This window comes from Scyliorhinus torazame, chromosome 21 (genome assembly GCF_047496885.1).
Source record: "Scyliorhinus torazame isolate Kashiwa2021f chromosome 21, sScyTor2.1, whole genome shotgun sequence".
NCBI lineage: Eukaryota > Metazoa > Chordata > Chondrichthyes > Carcharhiniformes > Scyliorhinidae > Scyliorhinus > Scyliorhinus torazame.
Window position 1 is genome coordinate 14,865,423 of NC_092727.1, and position 24,006 is coordinate 14,889,428.

The window sequence follows — 24,006 nt, forward strand, 5'->3', positions numbered from 1 at the left end:
GATGCTCCAACATAGGCCCCTCACAGCAGTGCTTATGAATGGTTAAACATCTGTGGTTTCTAGCCTTCAGAGAGGGATCAGGTAGGGCTGTCCCTTACCCCCCTCGATGTTCATATTGGCTATAGGCCCTTTGGTGGAGGCGATTAGATAGGAGCCTCTGATCATTGGGCTGAAGCAACATAAGGTCATGCTTTACACTGAGAATGTGAAAAAAACTTCATTGGTGTCAAGCGTTTTATAGCATCCAATTTGTTTCCTTTTTTTATTATTCTATGCAAGACAACAAAACAACACATAAGCTACTATGTTCAAAAGTCATTTGCAAACTTTGATAGCATCACACCAATTCAGCATTCCCAATAATATTAACATTATAAATGCAATTACCATTAAGTATAAGCATCACTAATTGTTATATATTTTCGGAAAGAAGTCGAGATATTATTTATTAATTGGATACTTCCATGTCCCCGGAATTTTCTAAGTATTTTTCCCATCCGACACGGGCAGAGAGGATTAAGACTGGAATATCGCATGCAGGCTCTTGGTGCATCTCTGTAAGATTAGGCAATGGCAACTTCAACATTTCAACTTATTTCTCTCTGTGCTTTGCAGCTGGAGCACTCCATATTTTGCAACCTCTGTGTGAAAAAGTTCAATGGACGGTGATTTATTTTTCCTCTCCCCTCTCCATTATCCTGTCCAATCGTGTCCATCTTTCTCCCATTGCGAAATATTTCCACACTACACCAACCCTGAAGTCATCTCCAGTCCCTCCCAAACACGATGTTGCATTCTGAACGTAACAAACCCCCTAAAGCACGTCAAGATTCCTCTCTTTGGGCAATTCATTTCCAGATCAGCACGTGATTCCAGAACTCCAAATCCTGGGCAGTTTGTAATAGACTCTCCACTTGTGGCTAAAATCCAGGGATAGGCAGAAACCGGTTTTAATATATTAGTTATTAAGAACTGTCTTCATAGAATTTACAGTGCCGAAGTAGGCCATTCGGCCCATTGAGTCTGCACCAGCTCTTGGAAAGAGCACTCTACCCAACCCCAGACCTCCACCCTATCCCCATAACCCAGTAACCCCACCCAACACTAAGGGCAATTTTGGACACTATGAGCAGTTGATCATGGCCAATCCACCTAACCTGCACATCTTTGGACTGTGGGAGGAAACCGGAGCACCCAGAGGAAAACCACGCACACACGGGGAGGACGAGCAGACTCCGCACAGACAGTGACCCAAGCCAGGAATTGAACCTGGGACCCTGGAGCTGTGAAGCAATTGTGCTAACCACTATGCTACCGTGCTGCCCACGGTCTACTGATGAGTGATTTTATTCAAGGTTCACATTTTTTTTGCAACGTAATTTGATTGGGGAAATAACATGATATCATCACATTTGGCTGAGTGGTAGGTCTTTAACGTACATCCAAGGGACCCCGAGAAATGTCACGGGGACCATTATTCACAGAATTGCAACGTTGGTTTCGAAAATAAAAGAAAATGCTTAGTTCATGCCAAATTTTGCCACACCAACTATAATATGTTTACATTAATACCAATATGGAATGGGGGCTGGTTACATTATGATTGGTTTGAAATTTCAAATTAGATTCTCTGTCCCAAATTAACTTCATCGGGGTTAGAACCCATCCAGCGTATTTTTAAGTTGAAGCTGCTGATTATGCGCCGAGGTTCGCCAATATTTGCAATCCGTCCTTTGTCGCTTGAATCACACTTGTCAGATAAATTTTCACATCGTTCAGTCGCTCGGTGATGTTTGCAGCGTAGAGAGCGGTTATGTTGTGGCTTTCCTCCAATTCGTGGATCGTCTTGTGGTATAACTCATCCAAATCATGAGCTACCTCAGTGTCGTTCAGATTGTGATGACTGATGCCTTTCCGAATCGTCACCAGTTTCTCGTGCATGTCGGCGACTGTTTCGTTTCCAATTGCTTCATTTAGCTGTTCAACAGCACTCAGCATCATGGTATTGATCACGATGCTCTTGTCTAAAAGGACGTTTTTGATGGGGCGCCCCTTCCATGTGATATCTTTTGACAATGGGGTTACATGTTTCAATGTAATTTCAAACAAGTCGTTGAAAATCGATTCGAAATCTGTCAGGTTCGCTCTTGTTAGGGGGAAAAAATTACAGAGCCAAGTTTTACATAAACATACATAAAACCTACAACACAGAAATAGGGTAATAAGACCAACATGTTTAAGATTATACTCCACACGAGACTCCTCCTCCTCTGCCCCTGTATATCTTCCATTCTCATTCAAATGCAAAGCAAACCCTTCCTTAATAATACTCTGTTTATGCAATCTATTTTTCAGCCATTGCTGTTTCTTTAGTTTCCTAGATGCAAATACACACGAGAATGCACAAAGCCTAAAATAGTTGTGTGCTCGTGTTTGGGTACAGGGCAGCGATTCCAAACCTGCAGTGCAGCCCTGCCTGGAGCCCCCACCCCCAATTGAAATTGAGGCCAGTAGCCTATAAACTTGGTGCTGCCTCCTCATCGACCTGATTAGCCCAAACAGATCCAATGGGTGGGATTCTCTGTTGCCCAACTTCGATGCCGTAATCACCGATCGGGCGGAGAATCCCCTTTGATGCCAAAGTCGGGGGGGGGCGCCTGTTTTTGGATGCCCCGCCCCTTCTAAAACAGCATCATCGGGGAGTACGCCGCACGCCATTGGGACGGCCTCAGGACATCATCGAAGGCCCGCCCCCGATGCTCCGCCCCCGATGGACCGACTTCCCGATGGCGCGGGACATGTGCGCCCAGAGCTTTCATCAACCTCACGTGGCGGCTGCGGGCTGTGTCCAGCGGTGCCACAGTCGGGGGGGGGGGGGGGGGGGGGAGGAGGAGCCGTTCTGCTGGCCGGGGGGGCGGGGATTCAGTGGGGGCTGGGGGGGACTGGTGAGGGGGTGGTCCGGGGGCGGCGAGGGAGGTTACAGGGGGGCACTATCTAGCAGGCCGGGTCCGCGCGAGGCTGCCGCCATGCTGTACGGTGCAGCCTCTGCAGCACATCGCCGTGCGCATGCGCGGCCATGGACCCGGCAATTCTCCGGCCGCTTATGTCGGGAACACTGGGCGTTTTCCGTGGCGCGGCTGCTAGCCCCCCACCGGGTGGAGCATCTGTACGGGGGGCGGCACCGACTTTCTCATCGTAAAACCAGGCACTTGCTCCGGACATAGCCTCAGAATCGGAGAATCCAGCCTCATGCTGTGCTTTCCTGAGAACACAGCGGATGGTACAACCAGTCTGCTCCTCTGAAGTGTGCTCTGGGGAGCTCTGAGGTCTTTTGGGCTGCCTGTACCAACACTATAAGCTACATATGTGAAGAGAGAGGGCTCCTCGACCTATGGTGAAATGCTGGGGTCCCTGGCGGAAGAGGTTGAAGGGAGAACAGCTGATGTTTCTGAGGGGGCAGGTGGCCCTCATGGCAAACGCTCAGAAGGGAACGGGTCTCTCAGACAGCTTTATATCCCTGTTAACCAGCCTGGGGGATTGTGACTCCAAATTGACAGAGGATATCGGGTGGAGCTTCCCCTCTGCACAGCCTCTGCTCCCACTACAGCCTCCACACCCTTCGGTGGGTCTGTGGGGCCAATTCACCTAGTACCTGTGAAGATACAGGAACTGCACCCACCCAGAAACTCACCACAACCTCCCCCCCCCCCCCCCCCCCCCCCCCGCCCCCCCCAAAATACTCCACAGAACCTCCACAAATATTGGCCGGAATTCTCCGGTCATCGTCGGGATTCACTTTTCCCACTGGCAGCCCACACTCGCCAGCGGGTTTCACGGGAGCGTGGGGTGGTATCAAGGGGAAATCCCAGCAACGAGCAGCGGGACGATAGAACCCCACCGTCAGGGAAGGGCGCACGTCCGGGAATCACGCAGCCGGGGGACCGGATAATCCTGCCCAATCGTAATCATTCAAATTGGTCTAAATCGGTTTGCTTGCACATTGGATGGTTGGCCCTTTGAATAGTGCTACTGTTGGGGAGTCCCTCTTACAGCTGCCGTACATGTGTTCCTTGGTGAGTGAGTAGAGAATGCATTTTGTGGGCAGGCGCACTCCAGGTTCGACACTCGTGCATCAATTCAGCGGGAATGGTTGATTGACGTCACAGCCCAACCAATTGGAAAGGTGCCAATGACACAGAACCATAGGTTGCAAGCAGCAAAATAGCAGAGAATAATAAACTATTAAAGTATACGTTTGTGAGAGACTGCAGGACTTTAATGTTCTCGAGAGGGCAGTGAAGTGAGCAGCACATTTAACTTTGGTTGTTAGGGAGTTGCTCGGAGTAAAGTCAGTTGCACTTCTATCCTTGATTTTAAGGTAACCAGCATTAAAGTTTACATGATTAGGATGGGAATTGGCAAAACATGCACCATAAAATTTGTAAATTTGTTCATTATGGTGAAGGGATCAAACGTTCTATGTCTATGAACTAAGGGATACAATGTCAAACTAGAAATAAGAGTGAACTCAGTTGGAACATTTCACTTGGAACGTGATTGCATGAACAGTAATAAATGCCAGCCTAGCCAGCGATTCCCACATCCCATCACATGAATTTTTTTAGAACTATTGAAATGTGAAAGAGGTTTCTATCAGAGAGAGGAAGCTGAGGGGTTGAACAAGGTGAGGGATAGAAAAAGATGACGTTAATGCAGGGTTCCCGTTGCTGAATACTTTAACAGTAATAGTGTGATAGAGCAGACCGTGATCAGGATTCTTGACCGGGCTTCCTAAAGATCCTGGTGATTCTCGTCAGGAAAGCGTGCAGCCCTATTTATTGAGAAGAATGGAAAATCACGGACTTGCATGGAACACAGGAGCTAGGAGCCGGTTGTTCAGCCCATCGAGCCTACTCCGCTATTCAATTGGAGCATGGCCAATCATTTACAGCACGGTAGCATTGTGGATCGCACAATTGCTTCACAGCTCCAGGGTCCAAGGTTCGATTCCCGGCTTGGGTCACTGTCTGTGCGGAGTCTGCACGTCCTCCCCGTGTGTGCGTGGGTTTCCTCCGGGTGCTCCGGTTTCCTCCCACGGTCCAAAGATGTGCGGGTTAGGTGGATTGGCCATGCTAAATTGCCCCTTCGTGTCCAAAATTGCCCTTAGTGTTGGGTGGGGTTATGGGGATAGGGTGGAGGTGTGGATCTTGGGTGGGGTGCTCTTTCTAAGAGCTGGTGCTGATGGGCTGAATGGCGTCCTTCTGCACTGTAAATTCCATGATTTACCTGAATGCTACTTTCCCGCACTACCTCCATATCCCTCGATGTCATTAGTATCTAATGTGGGTAGCACGGTAGCACAGCGGTTAGCACAGTTGCTACACAGCTCCAGGGTCCCAGGTTCGATTCCCGGCGTGAGTCACTGTGTGTGCAGAGTCTGCGCGTCCTCCCTGTGTCTGCGTGGGTTTCCTCCGGGTGCTCCGGTTTCCTCCCACAAGTCCCGAAAGATGTGCAGGTTAGGTGGATTGGCCACGCTAAATTGCACCTTAGTGTCCAAAAGATTAGGTGGGGTTACTGGGTAATGGGGATAGGGTGGAGGCATGGGTTTAAGTAAGGTGCTCTCTCCAAGGGCCGGTGCAGACTCAATGGGCCGAATGACCTCCTTCTGCACTGTAAATTGTAAATTCTAGATTTAGAAATCTATCCATTTCTGTTTTGAACATGCTCAATGATTGAGCTTCCACATCTCTCCCAATAGAGAATTCCAACGATTCGCCATCCTCTAAGTGAAAAAATTCCTCCTCCACTCTGCCTTAAATAACCCGCCCCTTATTCTGGGGCAGTATTCGCTGGTTCCAGCCTCACCAGCCTGGAGAAAGCCTTCTCCTTACGTCTATCCTGTCACATCCCCCTCCCCCCTCTTGAGAGTAATGAAGTTTCAAAGAGATGACTTCTCATTCTTCATTAATATAGGGCCAGTTTCCTCAATTTCTCCTTACATGTTTCTAGAAGGTAGGTTCGCCGGTCTAGATGAGCTACTACAGCATTCCAGCTCCCGAAAGGGAATGTATTCAGGTACTTGCTGGCGTGAGATTGTAAACGCAAGGAGCCTCCTTCATTACCCCTGGTACTGTCGCCTTCACTTATCGACAGGGTCCTGTCCTTGGCCGAGTTAGATAGGATTTCGGAGTTCTATGGGCAGAGATGTTGGCGACGGGCAGGCACCTTTGGATGAGGTAAAGAGGAAGTCGGAGGATGAGCTGGGTTTGGTCTTGTAGAGAGGGGGAGGGGGAGGAGGGTGGAATGAGGCTCTTCGCAAGGTCAGTTTCACATCCTCATGTGCGAGGTTAAGCCTGATCCAGTTCAAGGAGATGCACAGTACGCACCTGGCTAGGGCGGGGATGAGTGGATGACAGGTGCAAGTGGTGCTCTGGGGGCCAGTGAATCACATGATTTGGTCTTGCCCCAAGCTTGTTACATTCTGGGTCCTTCTCCTTCTGTGATACAATGGATGTGATTTTATGGCCACGCTGGGCCCGTACAGCAGCTCACTGCCGCACAGCGTGGGCGACAGTAGCCGGGAGATTCCGCTCTTGCGATCTACCTGGCTGGCATTGCCTCACAACCTCACAAGACGTTGCAATGTAAATCCCATCCAATGTGGGCGGGATCAATTATTAGCAAATCTGCATATTAAAGCAAGACAGCTAGTCTCACTTTAATGAGCAGATTCCCAAGTTACCAGAGGGGATCTATCCCCTTTGCTTCAGAGACCTTGGGTGAGCACCATTCAGTACTCCAGAAATGGGGACCAGATGGAATGTCACTCGTGGGAATCTCCCAGGGAATTGGAGGCCCTCAGGTGTATGCCCTTTGGGCAGGATGGTATCATGGCACTGCTAGTGTCACCTGGGCACCCTGACACTGGCAGCCTAGCACCCTGACAGTGCCACCTGGGTGCCAGCCTGCCACTGCCCAGGTGGCAGGGGCACTATCAGGTTAGCAGTGCCAAGCTGGTGTGTTTTGTGTGCTGGCAATCAGGCAGGGGGTGCCCTGTGTGGGTGTTGCGGGGTGGAGGTTGGTCATGTCAGAGGCCTCGGAGACTGCGACGCCATTTAAAACTGGCATCCCGATCTCCCGCTACACTGAGGAGTTCCGGTGAGCGAAACCCCTACGTGCAGAAAACAGGGCGATGTAAGACCTCAGTCTCACGTTCCCCGCTGAGGTCCCCTATCTTAACATGGGTGGTGTTTTATAGTCTTGTGTTTCTCGATGCAGCAAGCTCAACGTGCTCGCTATGGGACTTTGTTCCCTTTTAGTAAAACCGCGCCGACTGTCAGGGACTTTTGGCGTTCAACTGCAGCCATGTTGGTGGCCATTCTTGGAGTGTTGGACGTGCCAGAGCTGCAGATGGGGACAAGGGTATATGCCCTACTTTGCCTCGCTAATGGCCCGGAGGTGCGTTCAGCTCGGGTGGAGGTCCGCTATGCCGCCAAAAGCCTCGGCATTGCTGGGGAACCCAATGGAATTTTTGCACATGGAGAAAATCAAGTTTACCATGAGGGGGTTGGTGGAAGGGTTCAACTCGAGGGAACCAATTACTGTCAGCTTTTGGTGGGGGGGGGGGGGGGGGTGCGTTGATTAAGGTTTTGTTTTCTTATGGGGGGAGTAAGGGGGAGCGGGATTCAGTGGATGCTCTTCAGGTCTCATACAGGATTGTGATTTGCTAGATTGTTGATGTTTTTGTATTAATAAAAATCCTGTTTGAATAAAAATGTATTTTTAAAAACTTTTATCGATGGTACTGGCTTTTAAATTAGTAAAATGTTACCAGCTGCTTCACAAGGACATAATCATACAAATAAAGGTAGAGACAGAGGTAGAACTACTCTCTGAAGCCAATTCCTTTGATAGTTTTGATAAACTGATAACTAACTTGTCATGCGAGAGTGCCTTTAAGAACTGGATGTTTAAGTAATGTACCTTTAAGAAAAGAGTGATGTTGTAGAGTGGGTGGAGCTCAGCTCAGTTCAGCCATTTTTGCAGTCTGTGTTTTGTTCAGTTTAAAAGCAGTGTCTGTGTGTTTCCAGAGAACTGCAAGTTTTGCAGTTTGGTTTTGCTGAGAGCAGCTAAAAAGTGCCCGGCTGGTTTTGCTGAGAGCAATTTAAAAGTAGAAAGCCAGTTTGCGACATTGCCATTCTACAAAATATACATATATATCCTTTAACCTGATGTGATACAGTTTAAAGGTGTTAAGTCTCTTGGAAGTTTGAAGGAACATTTTAAGGAAGTATTTACTGTTGCAATATTTTCTGAGTTATCTTTGAAGTAAGGAGTGTTAAGAGATCCAATGTTTATTTAAGATGTTAAGTTGAGTTCATGGAATAAACAGTGTTTTGTGTTTACAAACCCACGTGTCCATAATTGTAATCCCACACCTAGGGAAAAAGCCGCGTGCTCGGAAAAGCAACAAATACATTAAAGGGAGAGGTTGGTTGAACTCCATGATACATTTTGGGGTTTTGAAAACACCTCGCCCATAACAAACTACTTACATTACTGCTTTGCCAATCTCAGTCTGTGCCAAAATTCCCGTACTAAAGCCAGCTAAATCATTCGCTATATTTGATATGTCCCAATAAATCTGCCGCACGTGAACAGGTTTGTTTGTTTGGGTTTCATTGGCGGGGATGGCAGCACCCTGGGTACCTGAACAAGAAAAGCAACAGAAAAAAACAAATTGTTTAGTGGTGTTTTTTAATGCATTATTACTGTAAAGACTATGCGAAGACCTCCCTATTACTAAACTGTGCGTTTTCTCCCCAGTCCCCTCTCCAAAGACATGGGCCAGGATTTTTGGGATGGACTGGTTTCCCAATCCGCCATTCAAAGAGTCGGGTGGGGAACACATCTCTGTCAAAGCTGTCTGTCCCGGAAACTGGCACGTGCGGGCGAGAGCCAGTGTATAAAGCTATGTAAATATACCATTTTGCCATGTATATATCTTGCTCAGTGCGATTTTGGTATATTTTGTTACGGGGGGGGGGGGAGGGGGGGTTATTGTTTGTAAGGGGAAAAAATTGTGTTGTTAAAAAATCTTAACAAATATATATATATTTTTTAAAAGCTGTCTGTCCCGCTGCCAGATCACACTTCCGCGAGCATTAATTGGTTTCGGGCAACTCTTTCACCTCCTCCCTCAGGGGGAAGCCCCACCTCAGAGGGCTGCCGGACAATCTGATTGGCAGACAGCTCTCTGGTCCTTGCAGCGCCAAAGGCCACAGTGGACATGATTGGGACTGCGTGCAGTCTCTGGAGTATTCGTCCCGGGATTCCAGGAATAAGTAGATTTTGGAGGCCTCGGGGCAGGAAAGGTAGGGGAGGCAGGGGTGTTGGTGTGGTCAGTGAGGCATCGCCCATACCCGCCATCCTAAATATTCAGGCTTTTAGGCTGGGTGGGAAACGACCCTTAAGTGGTCAAAGACTGGCCGCTTAAGGATCTCAAGGCCTCGGATGGTCTGCCTGCCCTTTCCCACCCCAGCTCAAAATTTCAGAGAGGTTGGGATGGGTGGGCGTGAACCTCATCCGAAGAATTTACACGTGCCGGTCCTTCCGCTACCCCTCCCCCTGCCACCACTCCCTCCCCACCCCCCTTCCCTACCATCACCTCACCTACAAACCTGCTGGCAGGGGAATGTAAAATGGGTCCCTGATCTTTGCTGCTGGACAGATTGATGAGTGTCTACAGCCAGACAAAGCCCGGCCTGGTGTCAGCTGTGGATTAATGGGTAGCATTATCAACAAAGATCGCAGGTTCAGATCCCACTCCAGGATTTCACCTTAAAAGCAAGGTTGACACTCCAGTGCAGTACTGAGGGAGTGCGGACCTGTCTGAGGTGCTGCTATTCAGATTCGACGTTAAACTGAAGCCCCACATGCACTTCCATGTCCATGTAAAAAGACCCCAGGGCACCATTTTGAAGACCAGTAAAGGGGAGTGCTTCCTCACAGCCTGGTCAATACTTTCCCTCAATCAATCACCAAATCTGATCAGACGGTCATTATCACATGACTTGGAGTTTAACTTGGTTGCCATGTTTCCCACTTAGTGACGATATGCCAAAACAAGTGCTTCACTGGGTGTCAAGCACTTTCACCTTTCCGATCTCAGCTGATGTCCACCTTCCAGCTGAGGGTGCTGGATCACCATGAGGAACAAAGAAACCCTTCCCCCTTCTAGCCGAAGGTCACTATCATGGCAACAGGTCAACCGGCCAATCGCGTCCAGTCTAACTGGGGAAAATGTTAGGTGGCCTTGGTTACCACGACCTCACCAAGACTATTTTAAACTGGCCATACATGAGGTGCCTGAGGTGGGGACTTTTTTCAACTTCTGTTCCTCTTACAGAAAGACACTTCCAGTGAATTCATCCCATTTAGCAATGCAACCAAGATCATAACCTCAATAGATAACTGGAAGGAAATGTGTTCCATTCTGCACTTCAGCATGGTAAACCCATTGTGATATATATGAGAAATGAAATGAAATGAAATAAAAATCGCTTATTGTCACGAGTAGGCTTCAATGAAGTTACTGTGAAAAGCCCCTAGTCGCCACATTCCGGCGCCTGTTCGGGGAGGCTGGTAAGGACCTTTACTTTGCACCTGGATCATTCTATGCATTGCTGGGATTGCTGAATACCCACATTTAGCGCAAAATGTAGATCCCAGCACCAACACCCCTCACACATGGGAGAATTGAGCTTGAATCTTGCCACTCACATTCGATTCGTATTTCTAAAGCCATAAACACCCTTTTGTGCTACACAGCCAGTGGAATCTCCACGCTGAAAGTCTGTCAACGCTCTGATATTTGCGCTTCCTTTTAGTTGTGTTTTGCTTTAGTTTGAAAGGTTTTCGGGTTTTTTTACCTTTAACCACAAGGATCATCGTAATAGCTGTAAGTATCTTCATGCTGTGTCAGGTCTTCAAGCCTCTGTAAACAGCTGGAGAATAGAATGGGTTTAAACATTACATTCAGAATGATTTATGGAGTACAGGGTTCATTATCAACAATATAAATTAATTAGCAAATCTGCAAAGGAAACGTAGAACTAAGTTATTAAAGAAATTCATTGTTAATGTTTCGAGTCCTCGGGAGATATGTTATCTCTTCTTCAGAAGTTCCCAAGTTCCAAAGAAAAGTCGTATTGAACGCGAAACGTTAATAGTGACAGGTGCAGAAAACTGAAATATTACCAATGTTTTAGGGCCAGGACTGTTCCCCTGAGTTAGATATGAACTCTGAGCATTAGCCCTTGCCAGCTTCCAGGCACTGCCTAACCTTGGTTCCTTAAATTTTTAGTACAATTATTCAAAACATGACAATTGCAAGCATTGAAGTGCATTCATAGAGGTGGTACCAGTCTGGGATAGATAGCTTCCCAGTTTAGACTGCCTGGCTCTGACTGCCAATCTTGCCCAGATAGAGAGACCTGTTCTTGTTTAGCGGCAGATGCAGGATTCCCAGTTGTTAGGGGTTACTCACAGTTCAACTGCAATCTCTAAATATTCAATTAGCAATGAGTCAAATCAAGGAGTCAGAATCTCTAGATGGACATTAAGGTTGCCGCCACATCAGAACTCCAGCACGAGAAGGCTCACAACTCATTAGGCAGTGAGAATGCTTCCTCAAGGGACTCTCACATCGGCTTGTCATAGAATTGGACGTAACATTGCAATATTAGCATGGCTGTGAAGCAGGAGTTGTTCGCAGTAACACTGCCTTGCAGCTGGATCCTTAATGCCTCATATACCTTTTATGAAATTAGCTTGTTTGCATTGTTTGAAATGGAGAAATTTAAAGTAACTAATTTTTCATTGCTGAACAAACCCAATCAGAGTGATGCAGTCAATTTTCATAAATCCATCCTGCAAGGAATCAACTGAGTAAAGATAATTACAATTTCAATCAATGTCCTCGGAATAGTTGATTTAATCTATCTGTAAATCTGTAATGGCAGGGATTACACTTTAGGTGTCATGTCGTGTCACGGATGCCAATGATTTGTCAATTTATATAACGGTATAAAAATCTGTTGTTTTCTCCCCGGTTTCAGAGAAGTACAGAAAACCCTCAATTAGCCTCAGAATCACAACAAGGTTTTAAAGGGGTCAACATGGGAATGTGTAGTTGAGATGATTTCTCCATTTGCCCGATTTAGGAATACATACGACAATTGTAGTGCTATTGGCTTAGATTGACCAACTCAACCCAGTCCAGATAAGAGACCAGGGAATTTCCCATTCAGAGTGGCTCTGAGCCACACTAGGAAATCAGCCAAAGAGCCTTTTCGGGACCTGAACAAAATTGGACGTTAAAAAGGGCTTTTCACTGAATCAAAATGTCCTCTTATAATTTTGTAAGTTTAAACCTGAGGAAACATGAGGACCATCTCTTACCTGGATCAGATTAGTTCTCCTGCTCGCTGTATGTCTGCTTTCCAAACCTCAGATTTCCGAGATTTATTAACTTGATGTTATCTCTTGTATCCGATAAGGGAAGGAACAGTCAACTAATTTGAGTTACATATTTCTTTCATGTGGAAATCCAGGATCAAGGATCAAGAATTTTGGCCACGCAGTGTTTACGTCCAGTAAAGATTAACAGAACAAAGTTACCAGTTGATGTATGTCTAATCTAATTAAACAGTAAACTAGTTACCTCTGTGCTCAATTGAACCTGCATCTGTCTGTAAAGCTGCTACCAACAGCCCTGTACATAACGTAAGTCCATTGTTTGAGGGAATGCTTCTGAAAACTGTTTTCAAAAACAAAAGTAGGAAATTTATACAGTATTTCCAGCTCCATCTGCTACTTTCCCATCTCTCTCGCGCATGGCCAAAACCCAGGCCCAAGCTCTGAACCTACATCTCCCACCAGCTTCCCCACCGTGGGCTGCACCTGTGATTGGGCCACATAGGGGGCCCCTCTTCAGCTTGGTGGGCCACCAGACTGAAACCGGGGCTTGTTCAGTAACCATAACCCAGTGAATAAGATTAAGTGTATTTATTACACGCCGAATATTTCGTAACAAGTTATAGGATATGTTTAATCAACTTCAAATGGTAAAAAATGTTTCATCAATGACCTTCCTTCCATCATAAGCTCAGAAGTGGGGATGTTCATCAATGATTGCACAATGTGCAGCACCATTTGCAACTCATCAGACACTGAAGCAGTCAATGTGCACATGCAAAAAGATCTGGATAACATCCTGGTTTGGGCTGGTAAGTGATCAGCAACAGTCGCACCACAAGTGCCAGGCAATGGCCATCTCCAATAAAAGAGATTCAAATCTTGACATTCAATGGCATTACCATCACTGAATTTCCCCATGATCAACATAATTATGGTTACCATTGACCAGAAAATGAAGTGGGCCAGCTATATAAATACTGTGGCTACAAGAGCAGGTCAGAGATTTGGAATTCTGAGGCAAGTAACTCACCTCCTAATTTTCCCAAACCCCATCCACCATCCACAAGGCACAAGTCAGGGGTGTGATGGAATGTCCTTAACCTGCCTGGGTGAGTGCAACTCCAACAACACTCAAGAATATTTCATAACAGTTTATAGAAAGTGACTGCACCAACTTACCTGTTGGGGGGTCCTCAAGCCTCTCCTCACCCCACCTCTTAAGAGCAAGGCACCAATGGGCCCCCAACCCTGGCATGGGCAACCTGGCACCCACACACCTTGACACTGCCATCCTGGCACCCTGGCTGTTCCCCTGCCAGCCTGGCAGTGCCAACCGGGAAACTTTTCCTCATAAGACAGAACACCCATTCCTGGTCTTGGTTAGTGCAGAGTTTTTCAAACTACGGGTTGGGACCCGCGGGTGGGTCGCAGGCGGATGTTGGGAGTGTCGCTGAGCGATCGGTCGCAGCATTCCTGGTTGCGGGAGAAGTGCTCAACGGGTGCAACCGGCTTTTAAGAATGCCATGTGCGGCATCGTGCAGCAACAGCACGGCCCTGAATATCGGGATAAGGAGTTTACCCCCCCCTCCCTCTGAGGCAGAGATGAAGGTGATCGAGTCCCAACGTGAACTCCAGGACAAGATCACCTAACCGATGGGGGGTTACCTACTGAAGGTATACAGGATGCTGGCAGACTCTGGAATGTGGAACAGTCCTTCAAGACAAGAAACAGAAAAAACTACTGTGTCGCCTGTCAGGGGCTGGATTCTGATGTGGACAAGGACAACTCACAAGCGGCCCTGTCTCAAGTGAGGGAGTGACAGCGTGTCTGCAGGAGGCACAGTTCTCTGTTACATTCGCTCCGGCACATCCTCCAAGCCCAAGTGGATGTTCTGTTGTGAACATCTGACACCAACCGCCATGTTTAATTTTGCCCTGTTGGAGAGCAAATGGTGCCTACTTTGCCAAAGGGGCATTTAGTGATTAACTACGCTTACAAGGCTTCAATCCACCTCGCCTCGAACATGGTTGCCAACTCTGACTGAATATATTCCTGGAGGAAACATCCTTTGAACATCTGCTGACCCAATCAAAGAGCCTTTTAAATTCTCCCGTCTCCAATATTTTTGTAACTAATTAACACAACTGTTAAAATTGTTTTTTTTAAAAGAGTGCGGGCAGTGACCAGCTTTTAAGTTAAGAATGCTGCCCAACAGAGATGTCGGAAGAGAGAAGGTTGTGCACCTGGCACGTACACGGACGTCCAGACTTTTGGTGCGAAATCACGGAGGAGAGATACCTCCATTATCTAGCTGCAAGCAAGGCAACAGGACTGTGAAGAACTGAAGATGGACTGTTCAGATATAAGGATGCGAGGGCCAGAGACACAAACAGGCCAGGATCTCACAACTGAATCTGCTGGAGAGAGCTGCTCAGGAGAGTCCATGGCAGGACAACACTGTGCTGGTGTGAGCAGTATACAGAGGTCCAGGGCCTTTGGTGAATAGCCAACTAAGAAGGAACTGAAATGAGGAACAAAGCAGTGTAAAGATGATTTCTTGAGGTATGGCTTTTGTGGTAATCACCACTGTTGTACATATTAGAAGATGTGTGGTAAGACTCTGTACTACAGGTACGGGGGTAGTCCCTGCCTGCTGGCTCCGCCCAGTAGGCGGAGTATAAATATGTGTGTTCCCTATACAGCAGCCATTTTGCCAGCTGCTGTAGGAGGCCACATATCTTAGAGTAATAAAGCCTCAGTTGTATTCAACTCTCGTCTCTGTGCAATTGATCGGCCTGGACTTCCAGTGTAACCTCCAGAGCCTAACGTTGAAATTCGGCGGGCCCCTACCACCCCTCACTGTGTGCGGCCTCGCGTCGACCCGCCTTTCCAATTCGCAAACCTAACCCCGGATTGCAAACCCGTTCAGCACTCAGGACAGGACTTTCATCAGGTCCGAGGTCCAGCGGCTGCTTCGGAAAGGCATTATCGAGGCCAGCAACAGCCCCTGGAGAGCCCAAGTGGTAGTGGTGAAAACTGGGGAGAAACACAGAATGGTCGTGGACTACAGCCAGACCATCAATCGGTACACGCAGCTCGACGCGCACCCCCTCCCACGCATATCTGATATGGTCAATCAGATTGCACAGTACCGGGTCTTCTCAACTGTAGACCTCAAATCCGCCTACCACCAGCTCCCCATCCGTAAGGCGGACCGCCCATACACTGCCTTCAAGGCAGACGGCCGCCTCTAACATGTTCTCAGTGTTCCCTTCGGCGTCACCAATGGGGTCTCGGTCTTCCAAAGGGAGATGGACCGAATGGTCGACCGGTACGGGTTGCGGGCCACCTTCCCATACCTAGACAATGTCACCATCTGCGGCCACGATCAGCAGGACCACGATGCCAACCTTGACAAATTTCTCCGCACCGCCACTCTCCTCAACCTCACTTACAACAAGGAGAAGTATGTGTTCAGCACAAACCGCTTAGCCATCCTCGGCTATGTGGTCCAGAACGGAGTTCTGGGGCCCGATCGCGACCGCATGCGCCCCCTCATGGAGCTCCCCCTCATGGAGCTCCCCCTCATGGAGCTCCCCCTTCCCCACTGCCACAAGGCCCTCAAACGCTGCCTGGGGTTCTTTTCATACTACGCCCAGTGGGTCCCAAACTACGTGGACAAGGCCCGTCCACTCATACAGTCCACCCATTTCTCCCTGACGGCCAAGGCTCAACATGCCTTCAACCGTATTAGAGCCGATATCGCCAAGGCCGCGATGCACGCAGTAGACGAGACGCTGCCCTTTCAACTGGCGAGCGACACATCAGACGTCGCCTTAGCCACCACACTCAATCAGGCAGGCAGGCCCGTGGCATTCTTTTCCCGCACCCTCCATGCCTCTGAAATTCGGCACACCTCCGTAGTAAAAGAGGCCCAAGCCATCGTTGAAGCTGTGCGGCATTGGAGGCATTAAAAAAGCACAGACCAAGGCAGGCCAGCAGCGCGGGTTCAATTCCCGTACCGGCCTCCCCGAACAGGCGCCGGAATGTGGCGACGAGGGACTTTTCACAGTAACTTCATTTGAAGCCTACTTGTGACAATAAGCGATTTTCATTTCATTTCATTTCATTACCTGGCCGGCAGGAGATTCACTCTCCTCACTGACCAACGGTCGGTAGCCTTCATGTTCAATAACACACAGTGGGGCAAGATCAAAAATGATAAAATCTTGAGGTGGAGGATCGAGCTCTCCACCTACGACTATGAGATTTTGTATCGCCCCGGCAAGCTCAACCAGCCCCCCGATGCCCTATCCCGAGGTACATGTGCCAGCGCACAAGTAGACCGACTCCGGACCCTGCACGGCAACCTTTGTCACCCGGGAGTCACACGGTTGTACCATCTTGTCAAGGCTCGCAATCTGCCCTGCTCCGTCGAGTAATTCAGGGCAATCACCAGGGACTGCCAGGTCTGTGCGGAGTGCAAATCGCACCTCTACCAGCCGGACCGCGCGCGCCTGGTGAAGGCCTCCCGCCCCTTTGAACGCCTCAGTGTGGATTTCAAAGGGCCCCTCCCCTCCACCGACTGTAACACATATATTCTCAGTGTGGTCGATGAGTACTCCAGATTCCCCTTCGCCATCCCATGCCCCGACATGACGTCTGCCACCGTCATCAAAGCCCTCAACACAATCTTCACTCTGTTCAGTTTCCCCGCCTACATCCACAGTGACAGGGGATCCTCATTCATGAGTGATGAACTGCGTCAGTTCCTGCTCAGCAGGGGTATCGCCTCCAGCAGGACGACAAGCTATAACCCCCGGAGAAACGGGCAGGTGGAGAGGGAGATTGGAACTGTCTGGAGGGCCATCCAACTGGCCCTACGGTCCAGAAATCTCCCGGCCTCCCGCTGGCAGGAGGTCCTCCCCGATGCACTGCACTCCATTCGGTCGCTACTATGCACCGCCACTAACAACACACTCCATGAACATCTCTTTGCCTTTCCCAGGAAGTCCACTGTGTGGACTCAGGGTGTCGCTCCTGACCTGGCTCTCAGCTCCAGGACCCGTCCTGCTCCGTAGGCACGTCCGACTCCACAAGGCGGACCCGTTGGTTGAAAGGGTGCAGTTACTCCACGCTAACCCCTAGTATGCCTACGTAGCGTACCCCGACGGCCGCCAGGATATTGTCTCCCTCAGGAACCTGGCACCAGCAGGTTCCCCACACATACCCTCTGGCCCGGCTCCACCCCCCCCCCTCTCCCGGCGCACCCAGCAGCAACCCCCCCAGGACGATCAGTCCTTCCCCTGCCCACGCCCGAGGATGAAGAGGATTGCGGTATGCTCCCGGAGTCACCGAGGACCAGACCAACACCGGAGTCGCTGCCACCACTGCATCGCTCCCAACGCCACATCAAGGCCCCGGACCGGCTAAATCTATAATTGGTTCGGGACTATCAAACCACCTTGTGCTGGACTTCAGAAATAAATATTTTTTTTTGCTTCTGTATATTAAACTTGCTCCGTATATAGTTCTCCACCACCCCCGCCGGACTCAATTTTAACAGGGGGTGAATGTGGTAATCACCACTGTTGTACATATTAGAAGATGTGTGGTAAGACCCTGTACTACAGGTAAGGGGTAGTCCCTGCCTGCTGGCTCCGCCCAGTAGGCGGAGTATAAATATGTGTGCTCCCTATACAGCAGCCATTTCGCCAGCTGCTGTAGGAGGCCACACATCTTAGAGTAATAAAGCCTCAGTTGTATTCAACACTCATCTCTGTGCAATTGATCGTGCATCAGCTTTGTTATTTGTACCAATGCAAATCAGGATGCAAAGCCCAAGTGTGTTATATGCAGGGAGGGACTGGCAAATGAAAGTTTAAAACCCTCAAAACTTCAAAGGCATTTGAAGACTAAGCATGGCGAGCTCGAGAATAAACCTCTTGATTTTTTCAAAGGATGGAGCGAGAACTTGAGTCATCAGCTTAAGCCCTCAGCCGAAATGTAACATTGACCGATAAAGTAAGTGAGATCGTGAGGACCATGCAGGCTCACCTGCCGCGTTAAAGGTAAGTGAAAACGATGGGGTCGCCAAGGTCAGCCGATTGGGAAAAGTGGGTCCCGGGAAGCCGCAGCCAGCATTCTTTAAAACTGGTTCCGACTTCTCCCACCATCGGGAACACCACGACCGATGCCGCTCCCGACACCCAATTTAGATAATGTGCTTCTTTTTTAGCCATCCTGCCAAAATGGACAATCTCACACATTTTCCCACTTTATACTCCATTTGCCAGAATTTGGTCCCACTCACACAATGTGGCCTCCTTCTGTCCGCTTCACAATTTATTTCCAAATTATCTTTGTGTCGTCAGGAAATTTAGCAACCATACCTTTGGTTCCTTCATCCAAGTCCTTTATAAGAATTGTCAAAATTTGAGGCCCCGGCACTGATCCCTGTGGCACACTCATCACATCCCGTCAACTAGAAAAAGACCCTGCTGCTAAGGCTGATGGGAAACCCTGCCATATCTTCTGTCCCTGACATCTGGGGGTTTGGCGCCATCTTCCATGGTGGGGGAAGGGTTTGATGGTGCCCATCCTGCCATCATAACCGGGTGCGATATTTAAAGGGTGTCCATCATCACTGACACACCATTGAAGAAAGAAGATGGATCTCCAGGCTCTGAGGCTGGAGTATGGACCTCCTCAAAAACATTGAGGCCGGAAGATTCACCTGATAGATGCCAACCCTACCCGCTGCTGAGGCATTCCAGAATCCAGGGCGGCCTCAATCTCTACCTCTGGCAGCATCCGGAGGCCTTCTTCGGCTAAGTCTCAACTTGGAGCATGTTATGTTAATCCAGCTGTGCTCTTTACTGGCGTTTTGTTTCCTGCTGGTGTCATGGAGGAAGATTCCGGTCAAGCCTTCATTTGCATCCCATTAGCGAGATTCACGCTGGCCTCCAGCGGGATTCCAGATCCACCATGGTGGGCAGCATCGGAAGATCCCGCTGTAATTTCACACCAGCATGGAGCCGATTCTTGGACCTCTCGCCAAATTGGACCTCTCGCCCTGCTCCGGTGTCCAACAGAATGCCCTGCTCCGGTGTCCAACAGAATGCCCTGCTCCGCTCTCCAACAGAATGCCCTGCTCCAGTGTCCAACAGAATGCCCTGCTCCGGTGTCCAACAGAATGCCCTACTCCGCTCTCCAACAGAATGCCCTGCTCCGGTGTCCAACAGAATGCCCTGCTCCGCTCTCCAACAGAATGCCCTGCTCCGCTCTCCAACAGAATGCCCTGCTCCCGTGTCCAACAGAATGCCCTGCTCCGCTCTCCAACAGAATGCCCTGCTCCGGTGTCCAACAGAATGCCCTGCTCCGCTCTCCAACAGAATGCCCTGCTCCGCTCTCCAACAGAATGCCCTGCTCCCGTGTCCAACAGAATGCCCTGCTCCGCTCTCCAACAGAATGCCCTGCTCCGCTCTCCAACAGAATGCCCTGCTCCGCTCTCCAACAGAATGCCCTGCTCCGGTGTCCAACAGAATGCCCTGCTCCGCTCTCCAACAGAATGCCCTGCTCCGCTCTCCAACAGAATGCCCTGCTCCGCTCTCCAACAGAATGCCCTGCTCCCGTGTCCACCAGAATGCCCTGCTCCGCTCTCCAACAGAATGCCCTGCTCCGCTCTCCAACAGAATGCCCTGCTCCGGTGTCCAACAGAATGCCCTGCTCCGCTCTCCAACAGAATGCCCTGCTCCCGTGTCCAACAGAATGCCCTGCTCCAGTGTCCAACAAAATGCCCTGCTCCGGTGTCCAACAGAATGCCCTGCTCCGGTGTCCAACAGAATGCCCTGCTCCGGTGTCCAACAGAATGTCCTGCTCCCGTGTCCAACAGAATGCCCTGCTCCAGTGTCCAACAGAATGCCCTGCTCCGCTCTCCAACAGAATGCCCTGCTCCCGTGTCCAACAGAATGCCCTGCTCCGCTCTCCAACAGAATGCCCTGCTCCGCTTTCCAACAGAATGACCTGCTCCGGTGTCCAACAGAATGCCCTGCTCCGCTCTCCAACAGAATGCCCTGCTCCGCTCTCCAACAGAATGCCCTGCTCCGGTGTCCAACAGAATGCCCTGCTCTGGTGTCCAACAGAATGCCCTGCTCCAGTGTCCAACAAAATGCCCTGCTCCGGTGTCCAACAGAATGCCCTGCTCCGCTCTCCAACAGAATGCCCTGCTCCGGTGTCCAACAGAATGCCCTGCTCCGGTGTCCAACAGAATGCCCTGCTCCCGTGTCCAACAGAATGCCCTGCTCCCGTGTCCAACAGAATGCCCTGCTCCGCTCTCCAACAGAATGCCCTGCTCCGGTGTCCAACAGAATGCCCTGCTCCCGTGTCCAACAGAATGCCCTGCTCCGCTCTCCAACAGAATGCCCTGCTCCGGTGTCCAACAGAATGCCCTGCTCCGCTCTCCAACAGAATGCCCTGCTCCCGTGTCCAACAGAATGCCCTGCTCCGCTCTCCAACAGAATGCCCTGCTCCGCTCTCCAACAGAATGCCCTGCTCCGCTCTCCAACAGAATGCCCTGCTCCAGTGTCCAACAGAATGCCCTGCTCCGCTCTCCAACAGAATGCCCTGCTCCGCTCTCCAATAGAATGCCCTGCTCCCGTGTCCAACAGAATGCCCTGCTCCGGTGTCCAACAGAATGCCCTGCTCCGGTGTCCAACAGAATGCCCTGCTCCGCTCTCCAACAGAATGACCTGCTCCGCTCTCCAACAGAATGCCCTGCTCCGGTGTCCAACAGAATGCCCTGCTCCCGTGTCCAACAGAATGCCCTGCTCCGCTCTCCAACAGAATGCCCTGCTCCGGTGTCCAACAGAATGCCCTGCTCCGGTGTCCAATAGAATGCCCTGCTCCGGTGTCCAACAGAATGCCCTGCTCCGGTGTCCAACAGAATGCCCTGCTCCGCTCTCCAACAGAATGCCCTGCTCCGGTGTCCAACAGAATGCCCTGCTCCGCTCTCCAACAGAATGCCCTGCTCCCGTGTCCAACAGAATGCCCTGCTCCGGTGTCCAACAGAATGCCCTGCTCCGCTCTCCAACAGAATGCCCTGCTCCGGTGTCCAACAGAATGCCCTGCTCCGCTCTCCAACAGAATGCCCTGCTCCGGTGTCCAACAGAATGCCCTGCTCCGGTGTCCAACAGAATGCCCTGCTCCGCTCTCCAACAGAATGCCCTGCTCCGCTCTCCAACAGAATGCCCTGCTCCGCTCTCCAACAGAATGCCCTGCTCCAGTGTCCAACAGAATGCCCTGCTCCGGTGTCCAACAGAATGCCCTGCTCCGCTCTCCAACAGAATGCCCTGCTCCGGTGTCCAACAGAATGTCCTGCTCCAGTGTCCAACAGAATGCCCTGCTCCGGTGTCCAACAGAATGCCCTGCTCCGCTCTCCAACAGAGACAGAGACAGAGCACCGAGGCAATGCTGCCATCAACAGGTGTTTGTTCTGAAATGGTGAACATTTTTGTACAGGTTTGTGCCCTGTAACTAATGGATGCTGCCACTTCACCCAGGCAGAACTGGCTGCCCTGTGGCTCCCCCTCCAGGACCCCTGGGGAAACAGGACATCCCTCCTGAACTCCACAATGTCCAGTAGCCACCCCAGGTCAGCATCCCGGAATCTTGGGGCTGGTTTCCTCGGCGGCCATTGTTGCAAGCTGGTTGGGGTTGGCTGAGCAAGTGCAGCTTAAGCGCTGCTCGTCCTTGTCAGCGGGAGGCTGGCGAGTGAATCAGCGAATCAGCTGGCGAGCCGGCATTCGGGGCAAGAAACCCATGAGGCCTCGTTAAGGTGACCAATTAATGTTGAATTGCGTTGCCGGCCTCGCTGGGTCGAGCGTGGGGAAGCTCGCAGCAATTCCCGCTTGCTACCACACATGGTGTTGCTCTCTTTGCTGTTGTCTCTTAATTTGGCTCTGTTTAATTATGTTTGCTCAAGAGTCGCCAGGTATCTTTCGACACCGCCACAAGGTTCAGAACCGAATACTGATCACAGACTCGATACACCAGTTAGTAAGTTCAAAAGCAATGCTCATTTATTTACACACAGTCAAATCTACTCATGCATAAAACTCTACAATTTAAACTACCACTATTACTAAAGCCTATACTTAGCTTCGGGCGCCCACTCAGTCAGAGGAACAATGGCCGTTACTCGGTTCTGAGGCTGCTGGGTTGAGCTGTTTACAGGGTAGCAACTAGGAGCGTCTATCTCGTAGCGTGCGTTGACTTGGAACTTACTTGGTCTGATGCAGCAATTCAGCAGATCTCTCTTCGCTGAGAGCCAAGGCCAAAGAAGAAAGATTCTCCCTTGGGGAATACCTTTTATACTTAAAAGGGCTTTGCGCGCTTTTGGACGGGCCTTGAACTTGGCCTCAATTAATTGGGCCTTTCCCAATCATTTGTATCGATCTTCCTCCAATGGAGGGGTGGGTTCCCTGGTTGCTGGGCGTGTCCTAGGTGGCCGTTGGTTTGCTTTGTTTGAGTCTCTTCTGGCGCCGGGGTGTCTGCCTTGACATTGTTTATCTAAATGTTTCCCTTTTGTCCCCGGAGATGGCTCATTAGCATGTAAATGGCTTAGCAGTTTCTGTCCTGTCTGAGAGCCAAGGCTCTAATCAACAGACAGACCTTGCACCTGCTTGTTTCTCAGTATTGTCCGATTTTCCCTGCATTCTTTGCAAGTGTCCATTTTGTAACTGGGACGTGGCCATCCCAGATGGCTACAATGGAAACCTTTCCGGCGAATCCGACCCTCAGTCTCAGAAACGGAGAATGCCGCCCAAGTACTTGCAACACATGTGAAAGAAATATAGCCGAGGTTAAAATATATATTGACGTCCCCCTTCTAAACTCTACCTTTGGGTTAAACAAGGATAAAACGAGGACTTTGCAAAGAAAAACGTTTTGTTGGCAGCATTTGCAATATTTATTCTTGATATCCTAGCTGTTAGTGAGGATGTCATTGCCCTATACAAATCGAGTTACAATAAATGCTAGGTCACCTGCAACGCCCCCGTCCGGTGAACGAATAAAAAAAACAAATTTGATGGACGCAGATGACCTTATATACAAACCTCGAGGATTTTGTGAATGTTATATGAACCTTAAATTTCAACTGATTACTGACAAATGTGGCGAGGGAGAGATTGGGTAACGCCTGCCTACCTGTAATCGCCAAGAAGTGGTTGGATGAGACCAAGCCCGACGGCCACAGAAAGTGACGAGTGAGGGAGGCAAGATGGTTTCACACTTTTGACATCCCGGGATAGGGGTGGGTTCAGGGAGTCAGCCTGGTGAACATGGATTTTAACAACAAGGTGGCCTAAAACAAGGCTTGAATTTGTGCTGCACCTTTCACAGCTGCAGGACATCCCAAAATCCATGAGAGCCGTCAAAGTGTTTTTAAAGCGTGGACATTAATACAGCGTAGGAAGCATAGCAACCAATTTGCACACAGCAACCTCCCACAAACAAGAGTTTAA

At 49.8% G+C, this 24,006-nt stretch overlaps 1 protein-coding gene across 1 annotated transcript; it reads right to left on the minus strand.

The window, feature by feature from the left end:
- Nucleotides 1-233: 233 nt before the first annotated feature.
- LOC140398184 (uncharacterized) lies at nucleotides 234-12,561 on the minus strand. Its single transcript, XM_072486532.1, has 4 exons — nucleotides 12,463-12,561; nucleotides 10,932-11,006; nucleotides 8,556-8,709; nucleotides 234-2,146 (listed from the first exon to the last, which is right to left on the minus strand). Exons 2-4 carry the CDS (start codon nucleotides 10,972-10,974, stop codon nucleotides 1,696-1,698), a joined length of 648 nt encoding a protein of 215 aa, XP_072342633.1. The 5' UTR covers nucleotides 10,975-11,006; nucleotides 12,463-12,561; the 3' UTR covers nucleotides 234-1,695.
- Nucleotides 12,562-24,006: the final 11,445 nt, after the last annotated feature.

Excerpts from the sequence above, each read along its gene's own strand:
- LOC140398184 (XM_072486532.1), bottom strand. The coding sequence starts at position 10,974 with ATGAAGATACTTACAGCTATTACGATGATCCTTGTGGTTAAAG. Across the intron at positions 8,710-10,931 it reads GATGATCCTTGTGGTTAAAG|GTACCCAGGGTGCTGCCATC; the intron begins GTAAAAAAACCC and ends TTTCTTGTTCAG. Across the intron at positions 2,147-8,555 it reads GAGATTGGCAAAGCAGTAAT|AGCGAACCTGACAGATTTCG; the intron begins GTAAGTAGTTTG and ends CCCCCTAACAAG.